The sequence below is a fragment of the Rhipicephalus sanguineus genome, chromosome 8 (genome assembly GCF_013339695.2).
Source record: "Rhipicephalus sanguineus isolate Rsan-2018 chromosome 8, BIME_Rsan_1.4, whole genome shotgun sequence".
NCBI lineage: Eukaryota > Metazoa > Arthropoda > Arachnida > Ixodida > Ixodidae > Rhipicephalus > Rhipicephalus sanguineus.
This window is the reverse complement of record NC_051183.1, coordinates 103,582,043-103,609,176: the sequence shown is the minus strand read 5'-3', so window position 1 is coordinate 103,609,176 and position 27,134 is coordinate 103,582,043. Positions and strand designations below refer to the sequence as shown.

The following is a 27,134-nucleotide window of genomic DNA, read 5'->3' as shown; positions in this document are numbered from 1 at the left end:
AGGAAACAAATAAAAGCGTTGTGTACTTTGCAAACTGCAGCCTGTGTGCGGACCCTGTACTATACACGCCTACTAAAGGGGCACTCATGAAGCTCTATTGCAAATTTCGGCTGTACTCCGGAAGTCGTATTGTGCCGTTGAAGAATTCACTACAGCCATACTTTGAACATTTGTTTATTCAAAATGAAAAAATAACTTTAACTGTGCTGTTACAACGCTGCCAGGGGGCAAGATAAGAAATTAAAAGCTGCGCTACCTCTTTCTTCCTGGCGAAGCTCCGCATCAAACCTAGGGTTACTAAGGTCTCCCTTTGCGAATCAAGTGAATCAAGTGTGAACCAAGAGACTTTGCTGCGACCACAGTGTAAATAAATATATCTATTGGCTTAATTGTGAATCAGCGTACTATAATTTCAGCCAAGCATGAATCAACTTATAATGAAGTGAATCAAAAGTGCTTTAACGTACATTAACTTGAATAAAGAGAGAATTAGGGTCTAGGAACGTATTCAACCGCCACACAAGTCAGTTGTGGGCACATCATAAATCAGTGCGCCTGTGGTCTCCTTAAAGGTATCTAAAGGAACCTGATGGCTGTTTTGTTTGTTGGTTGCGTATAAAGAAACACATGTTATACCCCGTAGAGTTTGAAATTAATAATCTTTTCGACACCTGTGACAAAAGTATATTATTATTTCAATGCTTCTGTTACACATTTTATCAATTAAAAAGGTAGACTTCCAATTATATGGTCTCATCTGGACTGATGTGTGATCAACGGCTAGTAAAATGAGCCACCGAGTCACTTTTCTTCTCGCATAAAGTGGCCCCAAAACACTTACCATTAGTCAAGCGCCAAGCCACTAGACATATAATTTCACTCGCCATTTTCGTCCAAACCATATTACTTGCAAGTAAACGCAACACCAAGAAGCACAGGAAGCGTCAGCCGCCTAATCACTGCGCAGCACAGCGAGCATGCCCAGCCGCCAGTGTTTGACAGAGTACAAGGGGAGACGCAAGTAGGACGCTCTGACTGAGATCCATTCGTGTGCGCAGTGTTCTCTATTAGATGGGGTCGGTGTTTCCCCTCGGCGCCCCTCCTCATTTGACCGATCACAAAAGAAATCCTACTTTCCAATGGACTCAAAGATGAAAAGAAAGGAAGTGGCTGAGATCTAACTCTTCTAAACCTGTTCATCACGAGCGAGTGGTATGGTTGCGTTGATTTGGCGAAGACTATCGGCACGTACCACAATGTTTCTTTAGAGCTTGTTGAGTTTCTTGTGTTTCCGTGTTTCTAGAATACTGACGAAGATGATCTTGTTGTCTTGAAGTAGTGCAATGGTCGCACTATGGCTACACACATTCAGGAATGAAGTGGTGCTCGCTGGAAGACGAAGTACAAGGCTGTGTTTCATTCCAGCATGAACGTTGCAGCGTCGGAGGCAAATGTGAGGTCAAATTGTTCGTCCATATTCCCCATAAACTAACGCCACGTCTTCGTGTTCTTGTTGAAGTCCCCCAACAAGGCACAGTCCGTCTGTGTTTGCACGTTTAGCCACACATGTACAGGTGTGGGCAAAATTCCCCGGAGCATACTGTCATATGATTTAATGCAATTCCGTCATCAGAACTTTTCTTTACCCCTGTACTTAAGACATCCATGAGGCCATAGACACGGGTAGTAAGCGCTACGTACACTCTTTCGAGGATGAAGTCAGAGGAGATCTAGGCGTTGCTCTTGTGCAATAATCTTCAGCCCACTTTAGCGGAGTTAATGCCCGGCAACGTTAGGTGCAAGCCCACCGTAACAGCGCGCTCGTGTCCGGTGCCGTGGAACTTCGACAGCACGAAAGGTATCCAAACTGTACGGCAAGCTAGCGGACAGCTTCGAAGGAGCGACACTGCGTGACACCTTCCTATCTTGCTCACTCACCGCTCTGACGCCCTGCAGGACGGCGAGGGTGCGCAGAGAATCCCTCGGAACAAACACAGAGCTATGACTAAGCTAAGACCACACGGCGCGCCTATGTAGTCAACGCACCCACTACTATGTGAGCTCACTACACTCGTTTGATAGCCGAAACGTGGCCCATGCTTGTTTCCCTTTTCACAGCCGAGCTGTATAAGCTCGATCTTTGTCCGGTGGCGTTCAAAAAACTCCACCGAGTGATGATGCCACCATGCGTCGCCCAGCAGCGCGTTAAAAGAAGGTGTGGAGGAGGAAAGAATAGGAGTGAAGAGGAGGATAAATAAACAAAAGAAAATAAAACTTCTTGGCGAGGCGGCATTCAAACCCGGCAACCAATATTCCGAAGATGAGCAACGTAACAACTCGGTTATCCAGGCGCCTTGGCAGAACAGCCGTTTATGGGAACGATATCATTGCGTTGCTATGGTTGAGACCACAATAAAAGGATAGAGAAAGAGAAAGAATGAATCGTAGAGAGAAAGAAGCAATGAGAAAGAGCGAGAAAGAAATAGACAGACAGATAATCAAATCGATAGAATGAAAGGAGAGAAACCAAGACAGAGAAATAAATAGAGAGATAGAGCCTCAGTTTGGCTTTCCCAGTCTTAACTGCCCCTGTTTACACTCAAGTGGCTGAATCTAGGTTAAACTGGCTATCTCTAGGCTTAGTTTGGCTGGTGTATTAAGGAATGCCGCCCATCTCCGCTTTTCCTTGAGCCTTGGCATGAAGAATGCGAATCTGCCCTAACTTTTTCTGTTTCTTTTTCATTTGAGTACTCTATTGGCCAGCAGTCGAACAGGTTCTTGTTTATACCAAAAGAACAGCTTCTTGTTCGCCAACTAGACAGCGTCCGTTGCTTGTAAAGCAGTCGATGTATCTGTTTGCCTAGTCACGTGGTACCACAGAGCGACTGATCGCAGCGGCAACGCCTATCTATAGCGGATCACGTGGCGTAACGTCACGTCCCGTAATCCGCTCTAGTGAGGCGTCGCCGCTACTTGTGAAAACATATTTCTTAACGAATAAGTACCTGTTGCGTCAACAGGGGAGCAAGGGGGAGAGGGGGCTCGTGTAATGGCAACAGCACAAATCGCTTTGGCACCGCTACGCAGGAACGACCATTGCTATACTGTTGTTGAGATGTGCGACGTGACGATGGCCGACGGGACCGTGCCGTCGTCGCTGCTTTTCTTGAGATGGGGGTGAAGGCGAAATACCGAAGCGGAGCGGCAACCGCGACATCCAGCCAGCTGAAGCGAGATCAGTATATCGGTACCGCGCCCCGAGCCTTGCCGCAATCGTTTTCTTTTTCTGCAGCGGCTGGCCGCCACTGGGGCGGCGCTACGCTGTTACGAACACGTTGAATTCCCCCCAAAACGTTCTAAGGCATTTATGTGTTCCGTCATTACTGCGGCATTGTATAACCTGCTTCAACCAAACTTCACCGCCCTCTTAAAGCAAAAATGTTGTAGCCCATTGTCTTCGTAGCTTGACCACAACACACGTTAACAAGTACCTCACTGTGTTCAAAAAGCGGCCTTAGTGAAGTATTTTACAAACCAGCCACACTCTCGCTGAAGGTTCAACGCGTAATTGTGTGCTGAAAGGCTGAGAAAGAAAGGCCATACTGCTACATGGATGCTTGCTTAAGCCGAGGCGGATGTGAGGCAACTGCACCGCGTGGCGCCAGATATAGGTAAAGTGAGGTATCTTCGCATATTTTTTTCCAGATTACAAGGTTCCTGCAAAGCAGCACGGCTAGTCAGTAGTATTTCGTTGTGCCACATCATGGGTAGGTAATAAAATGAACCAATTATTAGAGTTTAAATGCATTAAGGACTCCACCTATATCAAGTGATTATTTAAATATGATTAAAAATTAAAATAAAAGGTCTGCATCATCTAGGTATCTACTTACGCCAACTAAAAGCACAATCACAAGACTGCAACCGAATTCAAAATGTTTAAGTTTTGAAAGTGTGAGGCATATAAAAACAAAACAATTAGGTGCGATAAATTGAGGCAATGTTGAAAAATATTTGCAAGCATTTTAGTTTATGATACGACTTGTTGACTCTTCCGCAACTAAATGTATGGAAGCCTATCGAATCGACAAGCAGAATTCTTCTCACTCTACACATTATTTAAGTAGTTATTGCTGTTTTCCAAATTACGTAGTCCATGGCAGCTATCATGATATTCATGCATGATTTATAAAAGGGGACATACCTCTTGTCCATACGCGAGATCCATTGGCATAAAGCTTGAGAATAAAAATAGCAACCAAAGGCCAAATATAGGCATTGCTAGGGTACAGAAACGAATACCGTTCTAACTTTACTTCAGAAACTTCTTTTGCGGTCAGAAGCATTCGGGGTTCTTTATATACTCCCTTCAAGCCGACTTTCTGTCATCAGCTTAAAGTTGAATCGCCCCTGAATGGAAGGGCGATTAGGAATAGATTAAATGGACTTTGTGAAAAAGATCACTATACATTAGCGCTCTGCGTACTTGAATACCTTTACGCAGCGCCCTTTCTTGTATCACGCATAGCAAAAAGTGTGATTTTACTTTCTGTGTATAATGTACGCCTCTCGTTTGAATGCAAGGGCATGTCACGTCGTAAAGTAGAAAGCGTACATAATTATGTTAATTGTCGTTACTTATAGAGTGAGCGCGATGTCTCAATGGGCATTCGCAGACGGCTCATACCTTACTACCCCCAGTGATCTCAGCTCTTGGTTTACCTTCAAGCGATAGACGGCACAAGGTTCGCTTCGTGCGCTCAAGGCGACCGTGTTCTCTTACGCCAGCGTTTTGTAGAGTTGCACGAGATAAATCCTAACGGAGTTAGCAGTTAGCCTTGTTGAATTCCAATTGTTGCTATCGCATTCATTTCATTCTCCTTGCGGCAAAAATGTGACATCTTCAGCGAAAGTAGTTCTGACTTGCAGATTTGGGTGATGGTCCTGTACACAAAAAAACACGGCTCCGATAGAAATGTGGGCCTAGAAAGTGTGTCTGTCCCATGCCTATTTGCATGGGCCGTTTTCTACGAGGGTTATTCGAGAAGTAAGGGCTGTGTGCCAATATTCCAATGTTGACACGACAGCATAAAGCGTATTCGTGCTGCGCTGGCTGTTACTTCTTCACGAAGGTACTGATGTCATTGTTCTAGCTCGTATTCGGCTGCTTGTCGAGGAATGCAGGCGGCAATGTGCAGGAAAATAATAGCTCCCGCCTGTTGTGAAATTCGAGCTGCATGTTAATTCTTACATGTAAAAGGACCATGAGAATATAAATTTCATGGGGAGTTGTCAGTTAATGAACTATAGTGATGAGCGGGAGGGAGATGGGAAATTGTATCGAGACTGCACAAATGGCCGCACAAATGCCCATCACTGAGAACATCACTGAGACCATCACTGCGACCATCACTGAGACCATCACTGAGCCCATCATTGAGACCCATGAAACTGCTCAGCAGGTGGACCGGCAATTCCGATTAGATCGATGACTGACGGTCAGTGGTCCGTTGGATAAATTTCCTCTTGTTAGCCGCACTACAGTTTGCACAATTGTAACCTAAAAGCTGAGTTATGCGAAAGTGCGTGTAAGGTGATAAACAAATATCATCATCGACCAACACAAAAAGCAAAGAATATCAGGTTCACGAGCGTTTTATGACGAGGCTACTGACAGGCTGGCCTCGATGAGATCGACGATGAAAAGACAGCTTTTATAACACCGAATGGCCTATATTATTTCAATGCCCACTCATTTGGACTCTCTAATTCATCTGCTACGTTACACAGACTTATGATTGGGGTCGTTGGACACTAGAAGTGGTCGACGGCGTTGGTCTACAACGTTTTCAGAACGCCAGCGCCGATTGGAGCTCGTCTTGTCCACACTAGATGATGGTGGGCTGCGCATCAAACCTTCGAAGTGTTCCTTCGGGCACTCGGAGGTTACCTTCTTGCGTCATGTTGTGAGTGTCCACGGCATCAGCCTTGACTCTTTAAAGGTACAAGCTTCAGACATCATTCCGCCTCCTACCACATTCATTGAAGTTAAACGATCCGACTTCGCCTGCTATTCTGCCGCTTCTTCCATAGTTTCCATGCCCGTGCTGCATCCTTCAACGAGCTTCTTACCACTCCACCGACGTTTGCACGTTATCAGAGGCCGCATTTAGCATTATCCACACTGACGTCAATGGCATTGTCCTTCGGGCTGTTCTGACCGATTATGAAGGGCACGAGAAGCCCTATGCCTACGCCAGACGCCACCCCAGCAAACTAAATTATTCGTTCCACGCTTGAGAACTTGAGGGCGTCGCGGTAGTCTGGGCCATTGAGAACACCCGTCCTTATCCTTACGGCAAGCGTGTTGTTGTTTTTGCTGAAAATGTTCACTGCGCTTACTCGATGCACAAAATGACCTAAAGGCCAAATTTGCCCGGCTGGTGCTCAAACTTCAAGACTACAGTTTTACATTCATTCATCGCAGCGGCTCATGTTACCAAGACGAAGACTACCTTTCAAGCCACCCTGCCTTGACAAACTACCGTGCGCCGGCATTTGCCGTGCTCGATCTTCTAACTGCACAATCAAATCCGGCGCCTTTCTAGTGATGCCAATACAGCTAACCGTCGCCTCGGGGGTGACTCTCGCCGTTTATCGTCGTCACACGGGAAGGGAATCTTAAGTACCTGTGAGACCTGTGGCCATGTGACCGTCAATACTTTTCATGTGCTATGACAACATCTTTGCTGGTCACCTGGGTCAACAGAACACCCAAGCTCGTACTAAAGAAACTTTTTGGCGGTCTGGCAGGCGTGCTGATGTCTACTTGTACGTGTGCTCCTGAACCGTTTGTGAAGCTCGCAAAGTAGTCACTAATCTACATCCTGCGCCGAATGCCTTTACAACCAATCGAGCCCCCTAACGAATCATTCGATGTGGTGGGCACTTATCACAGGGGCCGGTTTTGCTCGCAGCAAGCATGCTGGCGAATTTCTGTTCGTAACAACGGACTACCTAACAATGGCGTTACCAGAGGGTGCCTCAGCGGGCCCGTGCCCCCCCCCCCCCTCCCCACGAAATTTTAGGGGCGAAGCACCTTATGCCGTGGGTCTGTCAATCCTCCGTTTGTTTGTAGCGTTGTAGTAGCCACCTCTAGCTCGTGAGAAGCGCGCGTTCTGGTATGCAGTAGAAGAATAAGACGACGTTGACGAGTGACACTCTCGTGCGTGTTCGCCCGTGTGGCGTTCTTTCTTCTTTACTACGTCTCGTGTTTTCAACGACACCCGAAGACAACATTTCAGAAGTAACGCGCCATGAGGCTCCCTCTTGGCACGCTTTCTCTTTAACTCGCAGTCGCCAGATCTTTAGCTCGGAGTCGCCGGAACGGAGGGCGCGGAAGGCCGCGGCAGCGCGCGCTCGCAGACAGAATCCTGATGTGAGACAGAATCCGAAGATGCACGTCGACGCCGCGAAGCAGATTCCGCGGTTCGACCCCGCGAAGCCGAAGCTGCTCGACAAGCTGCACGGCTGCGGCGAGAAGACCCCGCCGTTCGAGCCCGCGAGGCCGAAGCTGCACGGCTGCGGCGCGAATCGGATCTTCAAAATGTGAAGGACCGTGAATCGGCGAGAAGGTGCGCGTACCGGCAGGCAGAGCCCGAGGCTGTGCGAGCACGTGAATTGGCTGCAAAACGCATCAGGCGGGCTCTGCTCGAAGGCGCCGACGCGCGCTTCCAGCGGGACTTCCTTGATAACAGTTTCGGTCATAGTTGCGGTGTGTGCAACAGATTGTGGTTCTCAAACAATATAGTCACAATATCTTCCATCAAAAAGCACCACGCTCCCGCCAATGCTATCGCCGTGCTGCAGCGCGAGTTCGCTTCGCCCCATTCATCATCATTCACCACGTGGATATGCTGTGATTTTTTTCTTTGCCATGGCATCTAGATCAAGGATGTACCCCCCCCCCCCCCCCCCGACGAGAACATTTCTGCCTACGCCAGTGCCACCTGTCAAAGTGGGTAGAAGTACGAGCCATTCCTGACTCTGCAGCCACCCATGTAATCAGCTTTATTAATGAGCCCCTTATTAATTGGCATGGCACGCCGAAGTTGTTGATTGCCGACCGTGGCACGGCTTTCATATCGAGGGTCATCAAAACATTACTCTATAAGCATGGAATACGCTACGCTGCAGCATCTACTCAACAACCACAGTCAAATGGGCCATTTGAGTACACGAATCACGCCGTAAACGGCGTCATTTCTTCACACGTCTCTATCACACATGATGAATGGGATGACTGCGTCGCTGTTGCATCTTGGCTCAAACAGATCCTAATGGGATGTAACTTGCGAAACACTATTCCAGTTGTTCTAGTTCTACCGGAAGATGCCAAGGTTACCGCAAGTAACTTCCTTGGATTGGACAAGCCTCTGCTAGTACACCCCTCAATGATTATATGTGAAGCAGCGCACGACGACAGGCACAAAAAGAACAAAAGGGACACCCGTCACTCAAATAGTTTATTTCGCAGAAAAACGTGGTTAATATACAACAAGACGGTGCACCACGTGCCACAATGACGTTCAATCTACACCATATTTTCTAAAAAGCACACTTCGCAATCGCTCAAAGTTATCGATGCTTGGCTAATGCAGTAATCTTTTCTTTTTGCGATGTGGAAGGTATTCCCACCTGGGAGGTGATCACCAGGGAGGTGATCGAGGCCTTCCACATCGCAAAAAGAAAAGATTACTGCATTAGCCAAGCATCGATAACTTTGAGCGATTGCGAAGTGTCCTTTTAGAAAATATTATGTACCTTGATTGGTGTATTCATGTGGGAGGTATTCATGATTGGTGTATTCATTCGGCAAGCATTATGAGATCATGAATGGAAATCTACCACTATCCCTCAAGAGGAAGGCATATAACAGCTGCATCTTACCGGTACTTACCTACGGAGCAGAAACCTGGAGACTTACAAAGAGGGTTCAACTTAAATTGAGGACGACGCAGCGAGCGATGGAAAGGAAAATGATAGGTGTAACCTTAAGAGACAGGAAGAGAGCAGAGTGGGTCAGGGAACAAACCGGGGTTAAGGACGTCATAGTTGAAATCAAGAAGAAGAAATGGATATGGGCCGGGCACGTAGCACGTCGGCAGGATAACCGGTGGTCATTAAGGGTAACTGACTGGATTCCAAGAGATGGCAAACGCGTGAGGGGGAGACAGAAAATTAGGTGGGTAGATGAGATTAAGAAGTTTGCAGGTACAACGTGGCAGCAGAAAGCACAGGACCGGGTTGATTGGCGGAACATGGGAGAGGCCTTTGCCCTGCAGTGGGCGTAGACAGGCTGATGATGATGATGATGATGATGTACCTTGAACGTCATTGTGGCACGTGGTACACCGTCTTGCTGTATATTAACCAGGTTTTTCGGTGAAATAAACTAGTTGAGAGTGCAGCGGTGTCCCTTTCGTTCCTTTTGTGCCTGTCGTCGTGCGCTGCTTCATATATAATCATGAACTATCACCAACTCGCCCAACTTTCGACATTACTGGACACCCCTCAATACTGGGCTCAGGCAATGAAAGAATATTTATGCGCACACACATAAAAGCACGTACTCAGGAGACTCGGACGAGTTTCCTGAGTCCGTGCCAGTTATTTGTAGCTATACGTGAGTGCATCGAAGCCGGCGGGGCCATTGACTTTAAAAACAACGCTGGTATGTCGGTGAATGACTTCATGTCGTTACTTGAATTTTATCTTCGCTCTACGTTTGTAGTCCACGAGAACCGGTTTTATCTGCAGCGACAAGGGATTTGCATCGGGTCCTGTGTGGCACCTGCTTTGTGTAAAATATTTTTAGCGGACGTGGATCGTTCTTTGCGTGGCATCCTAGAGACAACTAATGTTATCAAAGTTTTCAGATACGTAGACGATTTTTATTACTTTGAAAGAAACCCATTGACTTTAATCTTGACAAGTCTGTTGATTCTATCCTTGACGTGTTTCAGCAGTGCGGGAAGGGTTTGACCTTTACCCATGAAATTCCTTGCAATAAACTCGTTGCAGTTTTTAGATTTAAGGCTCTGTTTAAGCACTCACGTGTGCTGGTCTTAGAGCCCGCGAGCGCAGAAGGGACTGCTGCCATATGATTCAGTGCAGTCGAAACTAGTTAGGCGGGCGATAGTGAAGCTCTGTCTGGGGTCTACGCTTGGAAAGTCATGCCCACATGCTATGCTGGACAGCTTTAGAAATCAAGTACGGCGAGTGTTGGAATCGGATACCCTTGCACGCTCGTTGCGGCAGTCGCAGTGGCTCTCCTGCGAAAGCCAAAGCACCCCGTTCCGGTAAGACACCAGGGCCGCAATCCAGGAGCCGCCCTGTAGTGTTGCCCTACATTCACCGCACTTCTGACAATCTGAAGATGGTTGCGGGCAGGCACGATGTGCCGATGGTTTTTTCAGCCCCGCGCAAGCTGGCAAAGGTCTGCCCTAAAATTTCTTCGACTAAAAAGAGTCCTGGAGTGTGTGGCAAGAAGCACGAAATGCCTTATGTAGCCTGCGCGGTTGGTGTCGTCTATGAGATTCCGCTTTCATGTGGAAAGTCTTACGTCGGGCAGACCGAAAGGTGCATCAGCGTTCGTGCAAGGGAACATGAATTGACCATAATTATTAAAGAGAACGCGCATTTACCACCGCATGTCCGACATTGCATGTGCGCATTTCTGAGCTATCTGAGTTTTGGGCCGAAGCCAAGATAGCACCACACCGGAACTTGTGGAAGCCTATTTTATCTCAACTAGAGGAAACGCGTGTGTTAGCCAGCCTACTGTTTCTTCATTGCATGGTGAAAAGAGTTTCTTTTGTGGCTTGCTGTGATCTGACAGGGAAAAGCGATTAGCGTTGTGACCACGTGACTGATGGCATATATTGTTGACGACGAAAAATAAAGTTAGTTGATAGTTTGCGCTCCTCCGAGTCTCCTGAGTCCGTGTTTTTATGTGTGTGCGCATAAATATTCTTTCCTTGCAAGTATAAAACAACTCGCCCAGTAGCAAGTTTTATTGCGCTCAGGTATTCGCACACCTTAACATTTATTTATGTATTTTTATTTATTTATTTATTTTCAATACTGTCGAACCCAGTCATGGAGTCATTACAGAGGGAATATTGTACATTGTATTCATTCATAACGAGCCCACAATAACATTCCAAGTAACATACGGGTTCACTTACACTGTTGGTAAACAACAACGAAATACAAGGAACAATGAATTTTCCATGCTGAAAAACAAGGCGATATTTGTACCAAAATTTGTTATACACTGTTATAAAGATATATAGGTATGTAGCGCATCTTTAATATCGGCAGAACCATCACTATCTACAAGTGTGTCCGGCAAACCATTCCGCATTTTATTTGCGCAAGGAAAAAAGAAGAGATTGAAACGAGAGGCATCAAATTGAAACGCGCCAAATTTTTCGGTATGCATATCAGAATCAACAATATGCGCAGTTTTCGAGCAGCAAACTCAGGAAACTGCTGACTTGCGCATACGAAGCCAGGTATTTGAGCATGGATTGAATGAATTAATTTTTTTTCATCCCTTCATTTTACCAGACGGAGGTGAAAAGTTAAGCCTGGCCAAGTACTGTCTGGCCTGCCACAGTGCACTGTGCAGTAAAAAAGAAAGAAAAAAAGGAAAGAGGAAAATAAAGTATGCGAAGCATTGACACACTATTGTAGGTTACGCATGGTTTCTAACACTGCGGTGAATGCGGATAATGTGTCGGCATTAGTAGCATTTGCCTTCAGTTTATTCCATTCGCGTATTGTTAGTGGGAAAAACGATTTTCCAAAAACGTCGCTTTTTGAGGAATATTCTTTCAGACTGTATTTGTGCTTATGACGGGTAGGGCGCGACTGTGAAAATGTGACGTACTTAGAGACACCTGCCTTGTGGCCATGTAACAACTGGTACAAGAACCTCAGGCGCGCCCCTTTTGCCCTAGTATCTAATTTATCAATACCAGAAGAAGCCAGAAGGTTAGTGGGAGAATCTGTACGTTTGAACTTGTGTACGAACCGTATGGCTTTGCGTTGTACTGCACCTAATTTACTAATACTACTTAGTGAATAAGGAAACCAAACTACGTTGGCATATTCTAATACTGGTCTTACGAGCATGGTGTAAGCCAAGAGTTTTGCTGGCGCTGGTGCAGTTCTAAGTCTTCTTTTTAGGTAGAAAAGTTTACGAAGTGCGGCCGCAGTGACGTTAGCTATGTGTGTATCCCATCTCAGGTCAGATGTTAATGTAATGCCTAAGTACTTATGCTGCACAACATTAGTTAGTGGCGCACCATGAATGGTGTAAATGAATTGTGATGGATTCTGCTTACGTGTTACCATCATAGCTGCGGATTTTTTCATATTAATGGACATTTGCCACTTAGCACGCCAATCCGCTAGCTTAGTCAGACATTCATTGAGGTTAATGTGGTCTGTGAAGCTGGTTACTTCCTTATAAATAATGCAGTCGTCTGCAAACAACTTCATATTACAGTCAATGTTTGACGCGAGGTCGTTTATGAAAATTAAAAATAATAGTGGTCCCAAGACGGAACCTTGAGGGACCCCAGAAGTTACGGGGACTATGTTTGATATATGACCTTCATACAGCACGAACTGTGAGCGATTTGTAAGAAAGCTTTCTATCCAAGAGAACAATAACCCCTCTCCTATGGCACTTTTCAATTTTATTAGTAATTTGCTGTGACATACGCAATCCAAAGATTTAGATAAATCAAGTAAGATCATGTCTGTTTGTCCGCGATTATTTATGATGAAAGCTAGATCATGAACTACCTCCGTTAGCTGAGTAACAGTGGACAGGCCACTACGAAATCCGTGTTGGTTAGGAGACAAAAATTTTATTTTCTCGAGAAAAACAGTTATGTGTTTCAGGATGATATGCTCTTGTAGCTTACATGAAATGCTAGAGAGGGATATGGGCTGGTAATTTGACACCAATGACTGTTCTCCTGATTTATAAATAGGTATTATTTTTGCAATCTTCCAGTCATCTGGCAGCTGAGATGAGGTAAGCGATTTTCAAAAGATTAGCCCAAGAAACTTGCTACACCACTCCGCGTACCTTTAAGAATCTCGTTAGGAATATTGTCTGGACCACTCGATTTTTTAGGATCTAAGTTAAGAAGCAAGTTCAGTATTCCTTCATCTGTGACTTCGAGGTGATCGATGATTGGTGATTTGAGGGATAATACTGGAGGAATGATACCATTATCAGTCGTGAACACTGATTGGAAAAAAATTGTTGTATTCGTTAGCCTTTTCCGTTCTTTCCCCTGGAGCCGTGTGAGACTGTGTATTATTGCTGCTGCGAAGGTATCTCCAAAATTTGTTTGGATTGTTTTTAATAAAGCTTGGAAGGGTGACACTAAAGTAATATTGTCTGGCACTTTTCGTTTTTTGCTTAAACGCTGGTTTTGCGCACTGCAGCTTCTGCGGAATCGATGCTCTGAATCGAACATGATATATATATATATATATATATATATATATATATATATATATATATATATATATAATGTTAAGGCAAGCGGCGTCCTTTTAAAGAAGCCCCACTTGAAGGTGCTGGAAAGCGCAACGCATTACTAAGTTGCAAGTCTGCGGTACAATTACGCCGGGTACGAAAAGGGAGCCGCCCGGCGAACTAACAGCTTGTCACTGTGAACGGGTCATAGAAGTCCTTGAGGCGCTCCACGTTGACAATGTCGCCCCTCGACGGCGCATGTCCGAAGATGGTGCGATGGGTTCGATCAGGTACTTGACTGGGGATGTGCGCTCGATGACAGGGGAAGGGCCTTCGTATTTCTGCAGTAGTATTGTAGAGAGGCCAGTTCCAGTGGTAAGGACCGAGAGCCATACGAGCGCTCCACGGAGGAACGTGGGCTCAGAAGTGGTGGTGCCACCGCGAACGCTCCTCTGCCGCTGATGTTCATGCGTCGTAAAAGTCTTGAAAATCTGTCAACGCTCTTCAGCAAGCCTGTCTGTGTCAGGAATGGACGCACACCCAGATGGATCCGGCTGGTATGGAAGTATAGTGTCGATGGTGTGCGACGTGCGTTGATGGTTTTCGATACATGCGTTAAAGGTTTTTGGAGTTGGTAATCGAGGCAGGAGCGAACCAACATCTGCGCGCAGAGGTGAATCCCTCGCGAGAAGTATCACTGTCAACTGCGGCGGTAAATTTTGGATACACCAGTGTGCGCGTATTGCGGATCAGAGTAGAAGGACACGCATATTTCAGAACGCAGACTGCAGGTATCACAAGTAGCCACTGGTGGTCGTAGGCGTTGTAATTGCGTCGGTGCAGTTGGTCGTCCCGAATGGCGATCTTGACGACGCAACGCGCTAGTGGATGTTGTTGCCGACGGATCAATGAGCAAGTCTATCAGCGAGGTGGTCCATTGATAGCTGCGCTCTTCGGTAGCGATAGTGCTAAGGTCGACGGGAGAAACAACAACGCAAGGTACCGAGCAGCGGGCATTGTCGTCAGGCAAGGGGGAGCGCAAGAGGGCGTTGGCGTAAGCGTGCTGGCGTCCGTTGCAGTAGAGTACGCGGATGTCATATTCTTGCAGGCGAAGTGCCCAACGAGCGAGACGGCCTGAGGGATCCTTCAATGACTACAGCCAGCAAAGTGCATGATGACGACACCAAATGGACGACCATACAAATAAGGCCGCAACTTCACAAGGGTCCAGACGATCGCCTGGCACTCTTTTTCCGTGACGCTGTAATTCGTCTTGGCTCTAGTAAGCGTACGACTTGCGTAGGCCATGAAATATTCGGGAAAACCTGATTGGTGCTGCACGAGGACAGCGCCGAGGCCTACACCGCTGGCGTCCGCGCGTACCTCCGTTGGGGCCGTGGGGTCGTAGTGGCGTAGTTTGAGAGGAGACCTCAACGCACGGCAGAACTTTGCGAACACGTCGTCGCACTCGGACGACCACGCATTTATGGGCCCGTTACTTTTAAGGAGCTTGTGAGCAGCGATATGATGGTGGTAAAGTTTTGTCCTTCAAAACAGTCCTTCGAAACTGCACAGTAATTTGAGAGGCATTGGTTTGGGGAATTCGGCCGCGGCCCGAAACTTGACCAGATCGGGAAGTGCAGTGCTGCGAATCGGCACTTCTTCAGATTCATTTGGAGGCCAAAGTTGCTCAAACGCGTGAAAGCATCCCGCAGACGTTGGAAATGCGCGGAGAAGGCCGGAGCAACAAAGACGACGTCGTCCAGGCAACACAACCACGTGTGTCATTTCAAGTTACGCAGAACAATATCCATCGTGCGCTGGAAGGTCACAGGCGCATTAAACACACAAAAGGAGATGAGGTCGCACTCGTACAAGCCGTCGGGGGTGACAAAAGCTGTCTTCTGTCGAGCATCACGAGCCATGGGTACTTTCCAGTACCCCTTACGCAAATCGCGAGATGAAAACAATTTGCTCCTTGGAGGCTTTTAATCGCGTCCTTCATTCGCGGCAATGGATACGATTCTTTACGGGTGATCTTCCTGATCCGTGGTTAGTCCACAAAGAACCTTCCTTCTTCGCAACCAGAAACACAGGAGACGCCCGAGGCCTGTACGAGGGCCGAATTACATCGCGTCGAAGCATGTCGTCGACTTGCTGATTAATTACCCGACGTTATGCTGGAGACACACAATATAGATGTTACCGCATTGTTGATTGGACGCGAGTGCCGATGCGATGCGTAAGAGCGGACGCGCGGCCGAGAGAAGTTTGCCCGACATCGAGTGAAGAACGAAATTCTTCCAGCAGGCAGACAAGCTGGGAACGCTGGACCGACGTGAGGTTGTCAGCAATGAAGGAACAAAATACACCTGCGGGTGACGACTCAGACATCAAAACAGTGCTGATGGTACGCGAACTGGTTAGTGTGAGTCATCGGGTGCGTCCACAACTTGTCCGTTTTTGACGGGTTCCACTCTGCCGAGACATTCCCCTCGAACCAATGTAACAATGTACAATGATGGGTTGGTAACAAAAATAGCAGTGCTGCCCTGAGTGACTTGCACGGTCGCGAAAGGTACCAGCAACCATTTCCTAGTGCAAACGTGCTCAGATGGCGAAATGAGTGAAAATGTGTCGGAGAGTCCGGCGCAGTAGACCGACACAGCTGTTGACGAGTTTGGAGGCACTTTGGTATTCTCTTTGACGAGGATCTTGCTCAATGCTGATGCACTGTCTGCCGGCGTCGAATGTGACAACGGTGAGAGTTCGAACTCGGCTGGTGCGCAATGAATTACGGCGTCATGGCGGGAGAAATACTCCCATCCCAGGATGACGTCATGAGAGCATGCAACAAATATGATAAACTCGACCTCGTGCAGAACGTCCTGAATGACGACGCGAGTAGTGCGTACTGCTGTAGGATGAATACTCTGGGAGCTGACAGTACGGAGGGAAATCTCGGAAGGTGGCGTCTTCACTTTTCGGAGTAGGCGGCTAAGTTTTCCCTCCGTAACGGATACGGTGGCTCCAGTGTGGATAAGAGAACATGCGCAAGCACTCTCCACGAATACGTCAATCACGTTCGATGGACATCGGTGAGGGCTTTCGCAGTTCATTAGCGTCGCAGCCCTTGGCTCGTGGATTACGGCGACTAGTTTTGTTGGTCGCGTGAGGCTGGACGTTACCGCATCGGCGACAGTGAGCGACGTCGTGGAGACAATGTACGGCGGGGAGATGCTTCGGGGTGGGACGTTGGCGACATAGGTGGCTGTTGGTGATAGAATGCACGGCTAGACTGGCGGTTGAGAGGTGACGCGACTCGGGGTGGCTTCACGCGTTGGCAATAACGTGACCGGCGTTACCGCATGAAATCAGCTGGGCAGGTTGTCGGGTGTGTGCCATCGGTTCGCCAGGGCAGATCCCACTCATGTCGCTGGACGCTATTGATGGGGCAGCTGCTCAAATGACTAGTGTGGGCTGCAGTCAGTGCCTAGGGATGACATCAGTACACGTAGCCGGCACACCCTCTTCGAAGGACGGATGGGTATAGCAGCGGCTTAGGCGTAAACCAGTGGGGCAACAACAGGGATTACTTGGGGCGTCCTGGCAACACCTTGAGCGCAACTCTGGGGCGCAGGAGCCGAAGTTAGCTGGTGGCACGCAGGTATGACATTCGCACTTTCCTGCTCAATCGCTCGGCGGAGGGGAAGAAGAAGGGTGGTCAACAACTGCTGAACATGAGGCGGGTGGGCAGATGCCAAGAAAGAGAACTGGCGTGCAGCTTTCTCGCGCAAGAATGACTTCACTTCTGCCAGCAACCCGGCATGGCCAGATATCGGCGCCAAGCCAGCAAACTCTGCTTCCCGTGATGGGGATCGACAGGTCGTCGAACGCTGCCGGCGGAGCTCCTCGTAGCTCTGGCACAGCGCAATGAATATGGCCCACTGTGCCAGGGTCGTCAATGCCTTCAATAATGTTCCGGATCTTGTCAGACTCAGACATGGTTTAGTTGGCTTTCATACGCAAGACGAGGTCGTCTTCGATATAGCTTGTGAAACATGTTAACGGATATGTTGTAGTTCAACAAAATTAAGTGTTACTCACTAGAGCTCATAATTGGGTTTTGGTTTTGGCACAAAATAGAGCAGTTACTCACTAGAGCTCATAATTAGATTTTGTTTTGGGCACAAAATAGAGCAGCAGCTCCAGGACAGGTCGTATAATGCGAAGGAAAGAGAGTATATGCTCAGTTAAAGTGACGCAATGGCTACAAAGATGTCGAAAACCTAGCCGAGGGCGGCAATGGGTGAAATGGAGTACGGAATTAAGAAATTATCAAGCTTGCGCAGGGCAGGGCGAACTGGAGATAATTCCAAGAGCTTTTCGTTCTGCACTCTACTAAAACATTATTTGGACAACGGAAGTTATATTTTACATTCGTGTTAGTTCGCACGGTGACATATTTAATGCAGTGCGAGAAAACATACGCTGATAAAACATAAGGCACAATGACGAGCGGTAGCCCTTGCCCCTTCCCTTTTACTTTATACTCGTTACTCCGCGCTGCATTATGCATCTCACCGGGCATTTGAATCTTACGGATGTCAGCGAAATGATAAACTTATCGGATCAATTTTGTAAATATAACGTGTACACACACAAACACATATATATAATTTAGTCAATGAGAGGGGGCAGATGCGATTACAGGAAAAATGAAAGAGAACAATAATTTTGCACACTCCAGATCACTTGAGAAATGCAACATCAGCACAGGTTATAATAAGTATTTATTAGAATAGCGCCCTTCTAGGGCTTGGAAACGGACGTTCACAAGTCATCTTCACGCAATGCTGCAGGCACAAAAGAAAAATTGTGCCCGTCAAAGGCCGCGCAGTCCACGCGCTGTATCTGCTGCATGGAGTGCCGAGCTGCGTCCAGCAGCAAAGAACGCCTGTGCTCCTTTTTCGTCATACCTTGCGCTGTCGCCAGCACTAAATCAGGACGTTCGCTTAGGTAGGCCTTCACGTGCGACTTGAATTTCGAGAACACTTTTGTTGGGTTGAAGAAAGGACTGTACGCTGGCAGGCGCTTGATAGTGTGCATTGAGTTAGCCAAAGCTGCCTGCTCTCCGAGCATGAGCAGGTGAGCCATCAAAAATGAACACGGCTTCTGTGTTTGGTTCCTAGCTTTCCACACGGGCCGAAACATCGCTGAGGAAATCGTTGAAAACAGCCCAAGGAACGCTGTCCACTGCAGTCCAGTGAATAACGCCATTTTTGGACATACATGCCATGATGTTCAAGTTCGCTCCTTTTGTCGTCGTGGTCGTGTGGACAGCTGGTTGTCCTTTAGCTGCCCTGCCAAAATTCCTGGAACACCAGATATTGTAGCTTGTCTCGTCCAAGTAGAACCGGCACACACGTGGGCCATCGAACTGCAGCCACTGGGCGTACAGCTTACGGCTGTGCTTGACGTTGTCACGGTAGCGGTCAGCGGGCCTCTGCGTCACCAGCTTCACCGAGTAGCTGTGGGCGTCCAGCAAGCGATCAACTGTGCTTGTGCTGATCATCACTGCAGGCATTTCTTCCTCCAGGGCCGCCTTTATCTGTCTTAGAGTAAATGTGCAGTTTTTGTCGACAATTCGCCTCAAAGTTGACACGGCGTCATCTCCAAACTTTTTTTTAGAACCGCCACCGCGCAATGATGTTTGTCTGTCGGTAGCTGCAATCGATCTTGATGTTTTTATGTTGATGCCCAGGTCCTCTTCCAGTTGCTTTACGTCGCCCCCACGGCTGTAGACGTCCACAATCCTCACTCTGTCGAGCACCGACACCCTGCTGTTTTTTCGACGAGGTTCATCTGGATCTTTGAAACGTGGCCCTCGCTTGTGTGCAGCCATGACTTCAAGCAAAGCTCTCTTCTCGTCTGGAAATAATTCCCTCTGAAAACACACGTGTTACAAGCGACGACGCTTAAAGAACACATAATCGTCTGTTACATGAACATGGGCATCTCCTTTCACGCTTTTACATAAAACTTATTTACATATAAACACAAATAAATGCACGGTTACTTGTTTTAAATGGTTATTCTTTGATTTCAGGAATGGGTGAATATCGTCTGTAAGTCACCATCGCTCTCATTGAGCCGAGCAGACGACTGCGAACGCTTTTGCGGAAACGTAGCCTTCGTGCCGTCTGCTAGCAGACGACGTGAATCTCTCCCAGATACGATCAACGGAGTACGTGATTACACAAAATTCTGCAGTAGCGGTGAAGCATAAACTGTCTCGATGCTTAAACTTTTACCACGTGCTTCTAATGAGCCTATGCATTTAGTAACCAAACATATATAAAGTAAACCGCACTGCTTTTTGAATTCTAAGATAAATGACACCAAATGTACGGGCAAAATACCGTAGTACCTTATTTCCTAAGCGCGACCATGCATTGGAGAAAATATATATTCCTCTCGCTTCATGTTTACCTTGTTCCGACATTTAGACTATATAAAATGGCAAACCATCTGTTTCTTGTGTATGGATTAAACTGACTGGCACTTGAATTAAAGTTGTTGGCGATTGGATTAAACATGGTGGCACTTGGATTAAACTCACTGGCACGTGGCCTATTTGTGCTGGCGCTTGGATTAAATATTTTAGCACTGGGAATAAATGTTTGACACATGGATTAAATGGTTTCGCACTCAGATTATTTCTATGGCGTGCGGATTATTTTAGCTGGCACTTGGATTAAAGTGAGCGGGAAAACCCGTAGTCGTCGCACTTGGGCGACCACGAGTTTAGGGGCCCGTTTCTTCCAAGTAGCTTTGTTTGCGGCGATATGATGTGGGCAAAGTTGTGTATGAAGCGTCGAAGGTATGAACACAGTCCTCCGAAGCTGCGCAGGTCTTTCACGGACGTACGTTCGAGAAATTCAGCCACGGGCCGAAGGTTCGCCTGATCGGGAAAGATTCCGCCCTCGGAAATGATGTAGCCTAGAACTTTCAGATGCCGTGCTGCAAATCGGTACTTCTTCATATTCAGTTGTAGGCCGGTTTTGCTCAAACGCGCCAAAACATGTCGCAGACGTTGCAGATGAGTGGGGAAGTCTGTAGCGAAAACAGTGACGTCGGCCAGGTGACACAAGCACGTGTGCTATTTCAAAGTGTGCAGAATGGTGTCCGTCATGCGCTCGAAGGTACTGGGCACATTACACAGACGAAATGGCATGACTTTGAACTCGTACCAGCCGTCGAGCGTGGCAAAGGCTATCTTCGGACGAGCGTGATCAGCCATGGGTACCTGTCAGTACCCCGAACGCAAATCAAGATATGAAAATAATTCTGCTCCTTGGAGGCTGTCAATCGCGTCGTCCATTCGCAGCAGTGGATAAACACCCTTGCGTGTCGTCTTGTTAGGCCGTTTGCAGTATACAATACGCACAGAAATGTCCTTCTTCGCAACGTGAACCACAGGAGATGCCCATGGGCTGTCAGAGGGTCGAATAACATCGCGTCGAAGCATATCGTCGACTTGCTCATTATTTACCCGACGTTCTGGGGGAAACACGTGATATAGGCACCGTGCAGTCGAGTTTTCACATGTGACTGTAGCACCAGAACGCACAGCCTAGCGGATAAAAAAGGCAGCGTTGAGACGGCGCAGGGACAAATAAAACACGATGCGTGCCTCTCTGCCTCTGCATGAGTGTACATACTGTGGCCGGGCCAGAAGTGGGGACGCGTGAGAGCGTCAGTTTTCTGCCTGCCCATCGCGGCCAATGTCAGCCAACTTGAGACGGACCACAGCGAGCGACGCAGCTCCCTCTGGTCAGTAGACGGTGCCAATGGGCGTTGGTGCTGAGGTGGATGGGTGCCAGTGTCCATGCGATGCGTGACAGCGGACGTCCGGTCGAGAGAAGTTTGCCCGACAACGAAACAAGAACGCAATTCATCCAACAGGCTCAGAAGCTGGAAATGCTGGACAGACCTGGGGTTGCCAGAAGTGGAGGGACCAAATACACCACCGGGGAATGAATCAGACGTGAAAAGGGCACTGATGGTGCGGGAACTGGCACAGTGCGTGTCATCAGGTGCGTACAGAATTTGTGCGTCGTCGAGGGAGTCCACATTGCCCTCGCACCAACACAACAACGCACTGGGAGGGGTTCGTAACGAAAATAGCCGTGCTGCCCTGAGTGACTTGCACGGTAGCCAAAGGAATCAGCATCCCTTTCCTAGTGCAAACACGATGAGGTGGCGAGAGGAGTGCAACGGCGTCGGAGACTCCGGTGCTGTACACTGATATTGGTGTTGGCGAGTTTGTAGGCACTTTGGTATCGTCTTTGACGAAAATCTTGCTCAATGACGATGGACTCTCTGCCGGCGTGAAATCTGAGGACGGTGCGAGTTGAATTACGGTCGTGCGCAATGAATTACGGCGTCGTGACAGGAGAAAACTCCCACCCCAGGATTGCTGGGCGGCGTCTTGAGGCGTCGAAGATGGCACGGTACGGGATCGAAGCTCCAGGGCGTCGAATGGACACCGAAGTTGTGACGGCACAGCACCCTCCACCAATTTGTTAAGACGTTTATTTGACAGTCGTTTATTAAGACGTTTATTTAAGACGTTTACTTGCGTTCTGGCGCTGCAGTCACATGTGAAAACTCGACTGCACGGTGCCTATATCACGTGTTTCTCACAGAACGTCGGGTAAATAATGAGCAAGTCGACGATATGCTTCGACGCGATATTATTCCACCCTCTGACAGCCCATGGGCGTCTCGTATGGTTCACGTTGCGAAGAAGGACATTTCTGTGCGTATTGTGTACTGCAAACGGCCTAACAAGACGACACGCAAGGGTGTTTATCTACTGCTGTGAATGGACGACGCGATTGACAGCCTCCAAGGAGCAGAATTCTTTTCATATATTGATTCGCGTTCGGGGTACTGGCAAGTACCCATGGGTGATCACGCTCGACGACTTGTACGAGTGCAAAGTCATGCTATTTCGTCTGTGTAATGTGCCCAGTACCTTCGAGCGCATGACGGACACCATTCTGCACACTTTGAAATGACACACGTGCTTGTGTCACCTGGCCGACGTAACTGTTTTCGCTCCGGACTTTCCCACTCATCTGCAACGTCTGCGGCATGTTTTGGCGCGTTTGAGCAAAACCGGCCTACAACTGAATCTGAAGAAGTGCCGATTTGCAGCACGGCATCTGAAAGTTCTAGGCTACGTCATTTCCGAGGGCGGAATCTTTCCTGATCAGGCGAAGCTTCGGCCTGTGGCTGAATTTCTCGAACCTACGTCCGTGAAAGACCTGCGCAGCTTCGAAAGACTGTGTTCATACCTTCGACGCTTCATACACAACTTTGCCCACATCATATCGCCGCAGACAAAGCCACTTGGAAGAAACGGGCCCCTAAACTCGTGGTCGCCCAAGTGCGACGACTAGTTCTCGTTCGTTTGTTGACGCCTCCTCCCATGCTACGCCACAAGGACCCTACAGCCCCAAAGAGGTACACACGGACGCCAGCGGTGTAGGTCTCGGCACTTTCTTTGCGCAGTGCTAACCATTGTTGCCGGAAGATGTCGTACCATATGCAAGCCGTACGCTTACTAGAGCTGAGACCAATTACACCGTCACGGAAAAAAATTGTCTGGCGATCATCAGGGCCCTTACACAGTTCTAACCCTATTTGTATGGTCCCCCAATTGATGTCGTCACCGACCATCATGCACTATGCTCGTTGTCATCACTGAAGGATCCTTCAGGTTGTCCGGGTCACTGCGCACATCGCCTGCACGAGTACGACATTCGCGTGCTGTAGCACGACGGATGCCAGCATGCTGACGCCGACGCCCTATCGCGCTTCTCCTTTCCTGACGACAATGCCCCCTACTCAGTATCTTATATTGCCATTTCTTCTATCGACGTTCACACCATCGCTACTGAATAGCGCAAAGATAAATTGATCGCCTCGCTGAGAGACTTGCTCACTGGTCGGACGGCAACACCATCCACTGGCGTTGCGTCTTCAAGCCCGCCATTCGTGACGACCAACTGCACCGACGCATTTACCAGTAGCTACCAGTCACAGTGGCTACTAGCCATACCCCTAAGTCTGCGTTCTGAAATATGCGAGTCGTTCCACTCTAATCCGCACTGCACGCACTCTGGGATATGCACAACTTACCACCCCATTCGAGAACGACACTTCTGGAGAGGGATGTACCACTATGTTCAGAAGCTCGTTCGATCCTGCCTCAATTTCCAACGCCAAAAACTTTGAACGCACAAGTCGCCAGCCGGTATAAAACCACCACCTTGCCCTAACCGCTCGTTTGGGGGCGTGGACATCGATTTCTGTGGACCACTTCCTCTGAGGTTGGCTGGTAACCGCTGGGTCATCGTCGCTGTTGACCATCTCACGCAATACGCCGAAACTGCCGCCCTCCCAGCGGCTACCAAGCGTGATTCGTACTGTGTCATGATCAACCCCAGGGGCTTCTCAGTGATCGAGGCCGTCTCTTGTTGTCGGAAGTCGTCGAAGCCATTCTCATAGAGCGGATTTCTGTCCACTGCAAAAGTACTGCTTACTGCCCGAAGACTAATGGCCTAACTGAACGCTTGAACCGCACGCTCGGCGACATGCTCTCAATGTAAATCGCCGCCTATCACACAAATTGAGTTGTCATTCTGCCCTTCTTCACCTACGCCTACAATACCGCCTCGAAGATCACTGCTGGTGTTTCGCCAATCATCTTCTACTACGGCAGGCACCCGTCGCACACAATCGACATGATCCTTCTATAGGAGGCAAATAAATCATAGTGTGCGCGTATTTCTGCTGCAGCCAGACTTGCTGAAGAGTGTCGCGATCTTGCGAAGCATCAACAAGAGCGGCAGAAGAGCATTCGTGGTGGCATCACCACTTCTGAATCAAGATTCCTCCCTGGAGCGCTCTTATGGCACTCGGTCCCTACCCCTGGAACTGGCCTCCCTTCAAAATTGCTGCCGACATACGAAGGTCCCTACCGGGTCATTGAGCGCACATCCCAGTCAACTACCCGATATAAATGTAATATAACAGTACGGAGAGCTGCGCGAGTTGGTTTGAGGACATTCTTGGAAACATTTGCTTGTTTGTTTGTTTGTTTGATTCTTTTTACGCACATGCGCTCTAGAGCTACCCTGGGTTATATATTTTGTGTACTTCCTTCAATAAACTTAGTTGTGAGTTCGCGCCCGTTTGTCTTCTCGCCTTTCGTTTTCGTCTTTTGTGTACGCGCCGAAATGTTTCCAAGAATACCCGATAGAAGCCATTCAACCACTCGTGCACACGCGCCGTCATGGGCGCGACGTTGGCAACGTGGAGCGCCCCAAGGCCTTTTATGAGCCGCTTATAATGACAAGCAGTTATGTCACCGGGTGGCATCCTTTTCGTATCCGGGGTAATTGCAGCGAAGCCTTGGACTGAGTAATGGGTTGCGACGTATAGCGCCTTCGGCTCCTCCCGAAAGAACGCCGCTCGCGCCAGAGTCCGTCATTTGACCAGATTCTCGCCATTGCGTATTGTCGCTGAGTGCCGTCAAATAAACGCCTTAATATATACATATATACATACTTTTCTGTGCACTCTTCTATACCCCAGCGACTGATATTATTACGGGTCGAGTAATAATAACACTGTGATTATACGCATCGTCAACAGCACCAAGGTCAGGCTAGTGCTTGTTGTACCTGCGCCTGTATATCGTGCACAGGCAAATACCTTCATTATAAGTCTGAGGGGGACATTGGTGTAGCTTAAATGCATGTGATCAAAAAAACTGATCTTGTCACGTTTGCGCATGAAGGCTTTTGATAACTCAAGCTCGCATTCAACAATATTAATATTGTCATACTATCACTCAGGCCGACCTATCTGCCTTTTTGTAAATATACCTCTCTCTCTCTCTCTCTTTGTTTTCCTGTTATGGGCTGAAAGAAAATGAATGTGATCCTAAAGGTATCCCTGCATTAATATTCAGAAGGGCATCCTTCCTTAATTTCTAATTATTGCAGGCCGATAAAAAATGCCCTCAATAGACATTCTTAGTTTTTAGTAATGGTAGCTGGATGGAAGCGAAGACGTGAGGCTTCAGGTCTAGGAAGTCACGGCGGTCCAGGACGTAAGCTATTTTTTCGTGAACTTGCTCACTAGATTTCAATAGATTGACGTGCGATCGCTATATGCGTTTCGCTCCTCTACGCTCTTGAGTATATTTTCGTAGGTCACATCCTACTATACAAAGACCTTCAGTGGGGTCGTGTACGCTTAAATATCGGCGAACTGGCTGCCTGGTGGGCTCATTATTTACCAAGGCTGTCCGGAAGTCGCGTGGATGGGTCATCGTCTTTAGGTAGGGCTCTAGCAAGGTAAAATGAAAATGGCGGTTCTTGTAGACTGTTGGTAATCCATAAACACAATTTAAACCACGGTTGAGTAATCAAACAGCTAATGTTCGAAGCAGTGGGCATGCTCCTAATTCATGAAGTTCATTCCTGCATACCAATTATAGGTAGTTATGCGAGGCCCGGCACGCCCGACTGGTTCAGTGTTTGTTACCATAGCAGAAGCGCATCAGAGTAGATACCCACGTGAGAGATCATTCGGGCTTTCTTCTGCTAAACCTGTGGGAAATGGATGCTATAGGCATAAAAGAAATGTGCAACGCACATCGGTATCACCAAGCAGTGGAATAACATTTTCAATGTCACTATATTTTCCGAAAGCCGCCACCAAGTGGCATTACCTCGGAAACAATCCTCTGGTAGCACTCACTGTTTTATGGATTTAGCTTCAACAAACAATAATACAAAGGAAAGTATAGGGGGTGGTATTTGTCGCAATTAGGATTTAAATGGGTAGACAGCAAAGTGGATGAAAGGATAACTTGCCGCCGGCAGGAACCGAACCTGCGACCTTCGAATCACACGTCCGATGCCACCCCCTTATATTTTCATACCACACAAATACCCCCCCCCCTGTACTTTCCTTGGCAATATTGTCTGTTAGTTCTCAATAATATTGTGTCTAACAAAGAAAAACGAGCCCTTTAAAATAATCTTTCCTTCATTCATAGCGACGGTCTTGTTCTGGCAGGCTTGATGTCTTCAGGTAGTATGAGAGGAATTATTGGTCAGCTGCCAGCTCGTAAAAAAGTTCATGTGCTATGTGACGCCAACAGACAGAAAAATAGTGTCCCACACTCGCCGCTATGCCTGCGATTTGCGCTAACACTCCTAGGTCTAAATGCACATATATACCACATAAAGTAGACGGGAGGATGACCGCCACCGTAGCTCAGTGGCAGAGCATCGGACGCGTTATTCGAAGGTCGCAGGTTCAGTCCCTGCCGACGGCAAGATATCTTTTCGTCCACTTTACTTTCTTCAGATTTATATCCTAATTGCTACAAATACCACACCCTATACTTTCCTTGGCATTGTTGTATGTTAGTTCTCATTACTATTGTGTCTAACAAAGAAAAACGAGCACTTAAAAG

The 27,134-nt window shown here is 47.8% G+C and overlaps 1 protein-coding gene across 42 annotated transcripts in view; it reads right to left on the bottom strand.

Annotated features, from left to right (window-relative positions):
* Positions 1 to 27,134, bottom strand: part of LOC119402282 (uncharacterized) — a 330,925-nt gene that overhangs the window by 160,235 nt on the left and 143,556 nt on the right. For 18 of the 42 annotated variants that reach the window (XR_007417199.1, XR_007417204.1, XM_049418569.1 and 15 more), the window contains one exon: positions 4,205 to 4,238. The exons of 23 other annotated variants lie outside the window; for them this stretch is intronic. Coding sequence is in view for 16 of the 19 variants with exons in the window: in XM_049418568.1 (XP_049274525.1) it covers positions 4,205 to 4,238 (34 nt within the window). In the remaining 3 variants the exon portion in view is untranslated. Of the gene's footprint in view, positions 1 to 4,204; positions 4,318 to 27,134 lie in introns of those variants that run through there. One more of the 42 variants, XR_005185720.2, reaches the window with a different exon arrangement.